This window comes from Clytia hemisphaerica, unplaced genomic scaffold (assembly GCF_902728285.1).
Source record: "Clytia hemisphaerica strain Z4C2 unplaced genomic scaffold, Clytia hemisphaerica genome assembly, whole genome shotgun sequence".
Lineage (NCBI taxonomy): Eukaryota > Metazoa > Cnidaria > Hydrozoa > Leptothecata > Clytiidae > Clytia > Clytia hemisphaerica.
The window spans coordinates 1,131,653-1,142,735 of record NW_027104471.1 but is presented as its reverse complement, the minus strand read 5'-3'; the positions used below and the strand labels follow the sequence as shown (position 1 = coordinate 1,142,735).

The 11,083-nt window shown below is 35.0% G+C and overlaps 1 protein-coding gene across 1 annotated transcript; it reads left to right on the top strand.

The window, feature by feature from the left end:
* Positions 1-3,045: 3,045 nt before the first annotated feature.
* LOC136821186 (bone morphogenetic protein 2-like) lies at positions 3,046-10,506 on the top strand. Its single transcript, XM_067077417.1, has 3 exons — positions 3,046-3,206; positions 8,436-8,763; positions 9,356-10,506. The coding sequence occupies exons 2-3, from the start codon at positions 8,448-8,450 to the stop codon at positions 10,192-10,194; spliced, it is 1,155 nt and encodes a 384-aa protein (XP_066933518.1). The 5' UTR covers positions 3,046-3,206; positions 8,436-8,447; the 3' UTR covers positions 10,195-10,506.
* The last annotated feature ends 577 nt before the right edge of the window (positions 10,507-11,083 follow it).

The following is an 11,083-nucleotide window of genomic DNA, read 5'->3' as shown; positions in this document are numbered from 1 at the left end:
CCGATAAATCAAAGCCCAACTTAATCGAAAATTTCAGTTGCTCAAAGTTAAGATTTATAGTAGAGCAAGAGCAAAATACTAGACCGGGGCTTTTATAATGCGTGTTATATAGATGTTCATATGATGATATATTACGGGATGATGTTCGTTTGTATAAAAACTATGTCCTTTTACAGTTCTCCTTAACATACCCTTACTTTTTATTTAATTTAGTCGTCTAACATTTTCTAAGCAGTTTCTGCGAAATCAAATTTTTTTAATTACTTTGAGGAAGCGAAACTAAAATTAAAAATTATCATTTTGTAACTATGTCTGTCAAGACAGAATTCAGTCGAAATTACGAAAGTTAAGTGCCTTCCAGTAAAATATTCCAATAAATCATTATGGCGTCACAACATTATTACAATATGCTGATACACGTTTTTTTATAAGAACATCCAAAATTTTTGTAGCCATGGGATACTCTTAACTTTTTGCGTTTCAAACATGAAAATGTTTTTATTTTCACCATTTTGTGAGTATTTTTGTCCATTTTCAAAACGGGTGTTTTGGTATGGAATCTACAAAGCCTTAAAATGTTCTTAAGTTAGTTGTTCTTAACATTTTGGCCATCGAAGCCTTATGGTCTTATAATGTTTGTTCTTATAGAAATACGTTTATTGCACAATTGTACTGAGCGTGTTGAAGATGAAACCAATATTTTATCCCTTTGTTTAGCTTGAACATTATTTATACAGACATAATCTTTGACAAGGTTGACTTTTTTTCGAGCTTTTTTTCGTCCTTCAAAAACTGCACAGCACTCAAAGATTGCAGATGAGATGGAGTTTTTATAAGATACTTTAATAATTGGTCATTTGAAATAATAAATATGACGCGTTCTTTAGAAAAAGTAACAAAATTGTTTTATTAATAGTTAACGACCAACCAAATCAAATAAGAGCTTGTAAAAACTCCATCTCGTCCCAAAGATTGCTTCCAAGTCAGGTTTAAATTATGAAATGAATCATTGTTGGGTTAGGGTATTGTTTTACGATCTGATTTCTTTTTGATGAATTGCCAACATCAAATCAAAGTTTGGATTTTTGCACTGTTGCAAATTTTTCCTACATTGTAAAAAAGTCTCAAGATTGTGATAATGCAAAAACTAAAAATACACGCCTTTTTATTAGAACCAGTGAATTTTGGGCTTTGCTTTGTGTTTTGGAAATATTCTTATTGCAATATGACTTTAGAATATTTCAGTCATAAAGTCTTGCATATCTTGCCAAAAATTGTATGCTTGAGATTGTGATTCCTATTCCTAAAGCACCGTTTTTTGAGCCGAAAAAAAGGATTCACGAGAGTCTGATTTATCTACCATTTCTACAAAGATACAAAAACCAGAGACAAATAACCGCTTTTTGCCGTCATTTTTGACTGAAATTGCCAAACTTTCCTGAAAATAGGGCTCCGTTACAGTCAAGTTTATCTTCATACACAGTCCGAAAAACATATTCAATGAACAAAAACGAAGAGTACCAGCTTTCTGTATTCACAAACATACACCCCTGTTATAATAATCACGCATTTTAAGAAAAAAACTAAATACTTATCTGTCTGTGTAACCTTTAAGCTTACTTGGTTGCTTACTTACTTTTGGGTGCTTACTATTAAAATTTGAATGATTTCGGTAACAGCAGCAATTGGATTTCGGTAACGGTACCGATATCCAATTGCCGCTGTGTTTCCGAAATCGTTCAAATTTTAATAGTAAGCACCCAAAAGTAAGTAAGCAACCAAGTACAAAAAACTACAGCACGAAAATGATTTAAAAAAGGTGAAACCCAAAAGTATCAGCGCAATGGCAAGCACGCACGGAGCGAGCGTTAGCGAGCGGAGTGCGACTCTTTTGGCAAACGCATGTAAGTAAGTAAATACGGGCTCCCGGTGGAACTCATTTCCTCAGTGGGGATAAAAATTTCTATTGAAATCTTAATGGGGATAGAAATTATATAGTGGGAATGGTTTTGGAGTACAATTTTTTAACATGGAATTTCGAGTGGCGGTGAAATATAAGTCAATTTCCCAGTGGGGCTGAAATTTAAGGTTATTTTACCACCGGGGACGAAATTTTTGCCAAATTTTCCAGTGGGGCTGGGGTCCCAGCGGGTCTTTGACACAGGGGTTTAAACATGGGTAAGTTTAGAGGTAGGTCCAAAAATTAAGAACATTCTAAGAAAATTGCAGAATCAGACCATTTCAGGAAATAACTTATTTCAAGTCCCTTTCAAGTATTTAAACAAAAGCTCCAAGCGTATTAAGTGTATCTTGATAATATTGAAGAGCGTAGATTTTGAAAGAACTTTAGAAGCTAAATCGATTTCACGATTCCTATAAAAATCCGTGCATGAACTGATTAAGCGTGTACACATACAACACTGACCAACCTATACCAATCAATTGTACTTTTTCACCCATTTCATTTTGAAGGGATAGTGTGAAAGAATTAACCCGACGTGTGAATGACATTTTCTCAGTTATTTAAAACCGCTTCTAATCTTTCCTTGACAGAATTTCAACTAACAAATTGTCATCGCTTTTCACTATTTTATTATTTTATTTACCTAACAAAAAGATTTTAGTCAACACCTATGTCAAGTACCAAACACTAAAATATAAATGAATTTGTTTCTTTGTGAAGAGCTATCGACCCCAAAGTCTTTGATTCCATAGAAATCACAAAAAAAATGTTTTTTCACATAAGTGATTGGTCTCAGATAGCAGAAATATCTACGTTAAAGTATATTAGCACATTCAATTTCCATTTTATTTGCGTTCGGAGCTATCAAATACCACTTGAGGTCTTTTTTTGCGGCGTCATGATACAAACTATATTACTAGTAACAAGCAATGGCATGAATATCAACCGATGTCAAGGATTTTTATTTAGGGTTATCAATCGTTATAACACTAACAGATTTTAATTGTGTGTGTAGTCAATTTCAATGCTATTTTACAATTCAATTTTTATAGGTTTGAAACTAAAGAAATTAGTATTTTCGAATCTTTCAATCGCTCGTTTTTCTTATAATTACAGCCAAGGTGTAGAAGAAGGTGCGGTTGGCTTCCAGAGTTTTGGAAGGAACTGTATTGGTTGAGGAAAAATGCACGAAGGGCCATACAAGGACACTGAAAGAGATCTCTTGGACAGCTACACATAAAAGGTGAGAGGCTATTAATGTTTCTGATTGATGATCTAGTTTAAGATACATTAATGTTTTATCTAAGTTGAGTTTGGTTTTGGGGGAAAGAAACTACCTAAGATCTTTGCAAGTATGAGGTTAAAACTATAAATATTTTAAAATTAGGCTAGCAATAGTAAATATTCCCTTTAAAATACCTAAGGCATCAAGCTTCAAGCAAAACAAAAAAATATTTTTCTTATCTCGAAATTCAATCCTCGCGTACAGAACATCTTAACCTTTCAAAGTAGCTCTCAATCTTGTACTCAGAGCCTCTGGTACCACTTTTGATCATGCTGATTGACATGGTATAATCCTCGCATACAGGGTCTTAACCTTTTAAAGTATCTCTTGGGAGATTGAAAAATATGCTAATGGTGTTAATCTTTGAATGTAAAAGCACTAAAATGTGGATAGGTGGTAGGTAAAGATATCTACCAACGCATTGCACCGCATAGATTTGACAGTGTGTTGTACAGGTTTGACGGTGTGTCGTGATAAGCCCTATTTCAGTTGGTATTTCAATGTCGTGAGTAAAAAGTGTGGATATATTGAATGCTCCACGCAGTCACAGAATAAGAATTAGATTTGGGGATTTAGGAACAACCATAAAAGTTCAGCAGTAAGTAGTAAGTAAGTCTGTGGCCGCACTTGGAGCAGGCGACCCGAAGGCTCCTCATTCAAAAGTTTACGTTTTGGTGACTGCCCCGAATTTTTACGCCCCGCCTCCCCCTAGCGCCCTATGAAGGTTTCTTCGAAGCAGAGCATTGGAGAACAACTGTATGTTTGTATTACATTATGTATATTGTAGGGAAAGGAATCATTCAAAATGGTTCATAATATTTGATAAGAAACAAAAACCTTGAAAGTATATAATAAGAATGAAAAAAAAGAAAGAACTTTAGAGGGCCTAAATGAATGTAAACATTATACAAAGGTACCGAACTTTGATGTCGGATTAGCCTTGTAAAACGTTCCACAGATTCAACTCACAGCAGGGTAGAGGTCGTAAAATAAAAAGAAATGAATTGTGTCGAATTTTTTTAACTTATAAAGAACGATTCTGTTGTTGTTGACAGCGAGATGATGAAAAATGTTATTTGTTGGCGATGGTAAGTCAGTAGAGATACCCCTATCTCAGAAGCCCAAGAAATTGTATTTTAAGGACTTCAACAGACATGACAGAAGCATATCAAATCTGGTACGGCGAGTAGAAGTAATTTAGAGAGGCCTGTTACCGACGAAAAGAGGAATTGTTTGAGCAAATCTGGTACTGCAAGTGTTGTACCTGTTGAGTCGGGCCTACTCAAAATGTTTATGGCCTAAAATTTCTGTGTTTTTTGAAGTGGGCTGTGATTATGTGTGTTTTTCTGAATTTAATATTGGCAATAATAATTAAGTAATATAATCCGCAAGATTCGTCAGTTTTAGACGGGTAAAGAAAAGTTCCCACGAAGAGCTGAACTGAAAATTTGAATAGAATTGGTTTGTTTACACTTATGGAAATGGCCCAGCTGACACACAACGTTGTTTCGACGTTTTTCTAACGTTCATAACGTCCATATAACGTTAGAAAAACGTTGAAACAACGTTGTGAGCCAGCTGGGGTGGGCGATTCTGTTTTTGCACACATCATTACCATCAGAATGTTAGCGTAGATATATTTTAATGGACGAATTTTGTGGTGAGCCTTGATCGATCTCGGAAATGTTAGATGGTTTTGTTGATGATTATTGATCGATGATGAATATTTATGGAATTGTCATCATTGACATTTTCAGGTCCAAGAAGTATTGAATTATTTTATAATGGGCATTTTTTTGCCAAATTAACCAGTGGCGTAGACAAGAGGGGTGAAAATTTTGTGTAGGAGAGCAGGTTTTTATGACAAAGTAATTATCTATTGATAATATATAAAAAGATGATTACAGTGTCATAAAAATCTGCTCTCCTACAGATATTTTGCGCCCCTCTTGTTTACGCGACTGTTAACTAGATTTCGACATGGGGACTTGTTTGAAGATGCATAAAAATGTCTCTAAGGGGGATGGGTTTAGATTACTTACCACTGCCCAGTTTTGGGCTTGCGCCAATCATGCCAAAACTAACGCCAATAAAACAGCGTAATATGACTGGTAAAGAAGATTAGACGAAATTCTCAAATGTGAAAATTTTATTGAGGAAGATCAACCGCCTAAATGGAAAAGGATATCTCCTCATCTTTTCCTGACATTTAAAAGCATTCTGCATTCTGTACTACTTGATTTGTTAAAATCTTGGTTAATTAAGAACGTCATGATTAGGACCGTTTGACCAGTTTCCTTAATTAGGGAACGTACATATATGACGTTCATGTCCATAGAGTCATTAATCTAAAAAATGTTAGATTTAAAGTATGTAAAAAGTTTTTTGTGTCAATATCAGTTCAGAAGTAATTTGTTTACATAGAAATTAGGATAGAAAATCTCAAACCCTTTGATGCTTAAGAAGATGTGAAGCCTTTAATTACATCACAAGTCGTAAAAATTGTTTTCTTTCAAACAGACTAGCAAATTGAAATATTTTGCACATGATGTAATGTTACGCCTTACTGTTAAACCATAGACTCATGGTTTCCAACGAGAGGATTATTTTAAGACAGAAATTTGGTGAGACTAGGGAAGTCAGTTAAGTATTTTTTGGTATTTGTTGACTCTCTCTAATTCGATCTTCAAGGTGCCAAGAGATTTCGATTTTGAGAAAAATTCGAATTAAGGAGAGTCTTTAAGACATGTATGAATATTTTTTCATAGTGATGATAATGATAGCAAAGAAAGTTTTTGTGACTGCGTGGTAAAGGATGCAGCTGGGAGTTCTCATATAAAGTAAGACATCTTGCTTTGGTTCAAAATTAGTGTCTGTATCCAAAGATATTTCAGAATCATTATTAGTTATATAGATACATCAGAAATTTTCGAGGCCTTCGGCCTTCGGGTGTTCTTAACTTTTTGAGTGTCTAGCCTAAAATTTTTCTTAACATCGTTCATATTTTATAATTTTTTGATTATTTTTGGCCCTTTTCCTAAAAGATCGGGTGTTTTAGAGTCCTAAAATGTTCCCAATTTGGTCTTAATATTTTGGCTACCGAAGCCTTATTTTCTTTTATAGTTTGTTCTTGTAAAAAAACGTGTAACGTCATTTTCCAGACACTGTCTCATAGAGTACATCACGAAGGTTGATTACTCAGATGAGCGGATTACTATACAGTATCACATTTCAATTATTTGCTCCTTTACTCTCTCCTGACTTGACAAAAAAGCTGGAAGTTTGTTGTTTTCCCTCTCTAAGCTCCAAAAAAATACTCCTATTTAGATTGCAAACTATATCTTACTACACATACAAGGATAAATAACAGTTTAGAATTACATAGCTTCTGTACCAAACCCAATATATAGGCAAAATCTGTTCTCCTAGTCCTGGGAGATGGCACTCAAGGGTTTTTCAGACTTCCTAAAGTGCACTTTAAGGCACGAACCTTAGAAAGCGCATACAAAGTAAGAAAAACGTTTTTTGGTCAAAACTTTCGAAAATCTGACCATTTTAAATTTGAGCCCAAACTCTTGTCCGTACATACGGTAATTTTCAAATCGAGTGCTCCCCCTCCCTCTCAGGTACGGGGCATGAACAGTCTAAATATTTAGATGGTCCCCCTATTTGATGGGGGGGTTTCATGGTTGGCGGAGGAGCGGAATCGGCCCTTTTTTCGGACGGAGTGGCGGAATTTGGCGAAAATTTAGACGGAATTACGGAAATTGGGTTCTCTGACGGAGACGGAAAATTAGACAATTTTAGTGCGGAAAAACGGAATTTAGCAAAATAATTTGCGGAATTTCGGAATTAGTAAAAAATATTCAAAATTTGCGGAATTTTCGACAAAAATATTGAATTTCAAAGGAATTTTCGGTGACAGAATTCTGGTTCAATTTAAGACGGTTTGACGGAAATTGGAGAAAAATTTGGCGGAATTGCGGAATTGGGTACCCCCTGAAACCCCCCCCCCCTATTTGATTTTGTACATGGTTAGTTTTTATATTCGTTATTATACATCTGAATATTGAATTCAATAAAGATTCGATTACATAACACACACCTTATGAGTAATATCGTGCCACAAGCAATCGTCGTTTGCTAGCCACTTCACGTGACGTTTGTATGACGGCAAAATTTCGGCTTTTTGTTATTTAAATATTGCTGAATTTATCATGCTAGTTTTTAAGCTTGATAAATGAGGGTAGAATATTCCGTACTGATAGGTTAACAAATTCACAGTGGGAGTTTTCTTTTACGGTAAGAAAGTATAAAAAACGTGATTTGGTCTCAAATGTCACATTATGACTTCTATCTTTCGATCTAGATTTAAAACTTCACAAAATATCTATGAGTGAACGATTGACTTTGATTTGAAAATTTGTTTTTCGTGGACGATCTCTCTTATTTGAAATTTTTGGTTCAGCCTGCAGTTTTATTTTTACATTAGAATAATTGAGAAGTTGCAACTTCTTCCAAATTTTTCTACATCTGCGGGATTTAGAAATTTAATTCATGAAAAATAGGTTTGTTTTCGTCCTTTTTTTAGATTGATATTTTTCTGTACGTTTTCAGATAATTCACTTTTTTCGAATTTCAACTAAGATAATTGCCATGCTTACATTTCTTTCGCTAATACGCTGAATAAATACCTGAATCACGGTCTGTGAATCTTACGGTAGATATTGTTATAACAGAGGCTGGAATGATATCAGGCGGGAAAAGTGACTATAGGAGTTAGGTAAGCGTAGGTAATAAATTCTCGGCGGAAGGGGCTAAAAGTGTAAATCAGCACCCACTCGCCAACTTTACATTGCATCCAACGCAGCTCCTATTTTAGCCTGACGTCCGACCGCCCTTTGATTCCCGTTCTCTGACATGATCAATTAACAGACTAAAATCTGCAAATATCAAATTATATTTCCTAGTAAAAGTATATATTTTTGAAATCGCATAGCTTTAAGCTTTCCAAAGATGTAAAAATAAGAAATAATAAGCAAAGCTATAAATTTAGTGCACACTTATCGTGAATAGACTTTAGTTTGCTAGTCCAGAACACAACCGGTAGATATTATACGCAAACCCTTGAGGCAACGTTTTTGTACATTTTCTAATCGTAACATACTTTTCTATCTCTTTTTCCAGGGAAACAAATATATGAAAATGAATGCACCACACTACGGAATCACTTATCTACTTTTATTGAATTGTATCGTCAGCATCTCATCAAAATGCACGGAAATTCCAGAAGATTTCAAACCAACACCAGCAAAAAAATTAATGCGAAACAAAAAATTATTGGGAATGGTTGAAAAGAAATTTATGAGTTTCATGGGATTATCAGGTCCAAAACCGAATCGGACTAAAAGTCGGGTTCATGTTCCCGATCATATGTGGGATTTATATTATAAATGGAATCGGGAAAATCATGACAAATCGGAATTAGCTGACACCGCAAGATTAATACATAGCGGTAAGTTTTGAATTGTTTTTGACGGTATTAATTTTATTGCTCTTTACAAATTGAAATAGACTTGTACTACCCCGGGCCATCAAGTCTTTGTGGATGATGCCAAAATGGCCTGAGTCTTTAGAAAAGGATACAAAGATTATCTCCAGGATAACATGTTAATTTCAATGGTACTAACCATCGTCCAGTCTTTTTAAAAACAGAATTAGGCTTTTCCAGAAAAAAACCGTATACCCCCTGTTGAGGAGGTCCATTTCCGTACCAAGGGGGTAAGGTTTGATATGTGGCGGAATTCCAAAAATAACTGGAATTTCTTCGGGTAGCCTTTTAAATCCTACTAAAATTCAGAATTCCAGAGGGGTTGAAACCTGAAATTGCCTGGAATTCCAGGGGGTTACTGCATTTCCAGCCACAAAATGATGGACCTCCTCAACAGGGGGTATACGGTTTTTTTCTGGAAAAGCCCATTAACTAAAATAATACTAACTTAATGCTCTTTAGAATTAATTCCTTTCAGAATTTATGTCTTTTGTTCCCTTCCCTTGGATGAATATGATCACTTTTTTATACCGTTCACTCTGAATTTAACCTTTAGATGATGGAAAAACTCCTGGCCAAATGAACTTCAATATCTCGGTTATACCGAACAAAGAAAAAGTACACCGTGCCGAACTTTTACTATTTGCCGAACAAAAACGAGGAATCTCGCCATACCGAAAGTTACATTTGTTCAAACCGAAATTCAAAGACGGTAATCGAATATTAGCTTTTTACAAAAAGATTCGAAGTGAACACAAAGGATACCTAAAACTGGACATCACTGACTTAATCAAGGATTGGAAAGTAAACGGAGTCGAAAATTCATCCATGATCGTCGAGATTGACCGGAAAGCTGACGACTTAAATTCGGTTCATACTCGGAAACGACGATCTCTATCACACAAGGAATGGCAGAAAAAACGACCCATGTTGATTGTGTACAGTATGAGCCCAAACAATAAACGTGTTAAGGAACCTTCCCCGAGTCGAAAACGACGAAATGTTCGTGTCTCGAACGATATGTACATGCCAGAAATCAATATCCCAAAAGCAAACGAAACTCATCAAAAAGTCAAACGAGAAACCTGCCGTTTACGACCTTATTCACTCGATTTTAAAGATTTTGGTTGGGACGAATGGATTATTGCACCCAATTCTTATGATTTGAATTTCTGTTCTGGTGCATGTCCAAAGCCTTTGGGTCCACATTTTAACACCACCAACCACGCTGTGATTCAGAATGCTGTTCTTGGAATCAATAAACAATTGGTTCCGCAGCTCTGTTGCGTACCAACCACATTCAAAGATCAAACCTTCTTGTTCTTAGACAGTAGTGGTAAACTACTCCTCAAAACACCAGTGGAAATGATTGCACTAGGCTGTGGATGCCATTAAACAATACATTATCAAGTCTAGTGCGGTCCAGTCTAGTTAAGTGACGAGAAAAAGTTTTTAGGCCTTTTTGATGATGACAATGTACAGATGGCCAATTTCTGAGAGAGGATTTCTCATTTGAGAGGTAACACTAAATGAGTTTTAAAAATGAAAAATGGTGGAGATTATCACATCCATGAAGATTATTTATTGAAAAAACAGATCCTGAATTCAAATGTTGGACACGAACCATATTCCTGATTTAAAAAGGTGGATGCACATATCATGACATTCTCTCAAGCATATTTATGCATTTTGAAATTTCAGGGTGGACTGGAATGGAAGGACTGTAAGCTTTGATTATAGATTATTGATTATTCGACGACATTTATCTTAATAACGATGAATATTTAAATTTTAGTAAAGACTTTTAATAGTTTTCTAAATACGTACCTTTTTAAGTTTCAAAATGTTAAGAAAAAGTATCAATGAATCATATTAAATCTGACAAGGGCCATCTCGATTTCAATATTCTTTTGAAACTTATGGCATGCCCAAAAATGATATAAGTTTGGCGCAGAAAACTGGGCGCCTTTGGTATTGTCATTTATACGTCAAAAAAAGCGGAGGTATATTTTAGAAATGCCTGTCAATAAGATTATGAAATGCCTGTCAATAAGATTATTTTTTGTCTTTTTTGAGAAATTAGGGAAAAAGTGCTTTAGGACGTCATAATTGATGACTTCATAAATCTTAAAATTTGATTATCTCAAAAAGGGACTTTCTATCCACAGAAAAATCTACCTTTAGCTTCATTGCTTTGCTAATTAACTAATAGTATTTTTTTCTGCTAAATTCTAAAATTGCATGATCGAAAAATCTTTAAAGGCTCCAATTAATGTCCAGCTTA

Excerpts from the sequence above, each read along its gene's own strand:
- LOC136821186 (XM_067077417.1), top strand. The coding sequence starts at position 8,448 with ATGAAAATGAATGCACCACACTACGGAATCACTTATCTACTTTTATTG. Across the intron at positions 8,764-9,355 it reads CGCAAGATTAATACATAGCG|ATGATGGAAAAACTCCTGGC; the intron begins GTAAGTTTTGAA and ends TTTAACCTTTAG.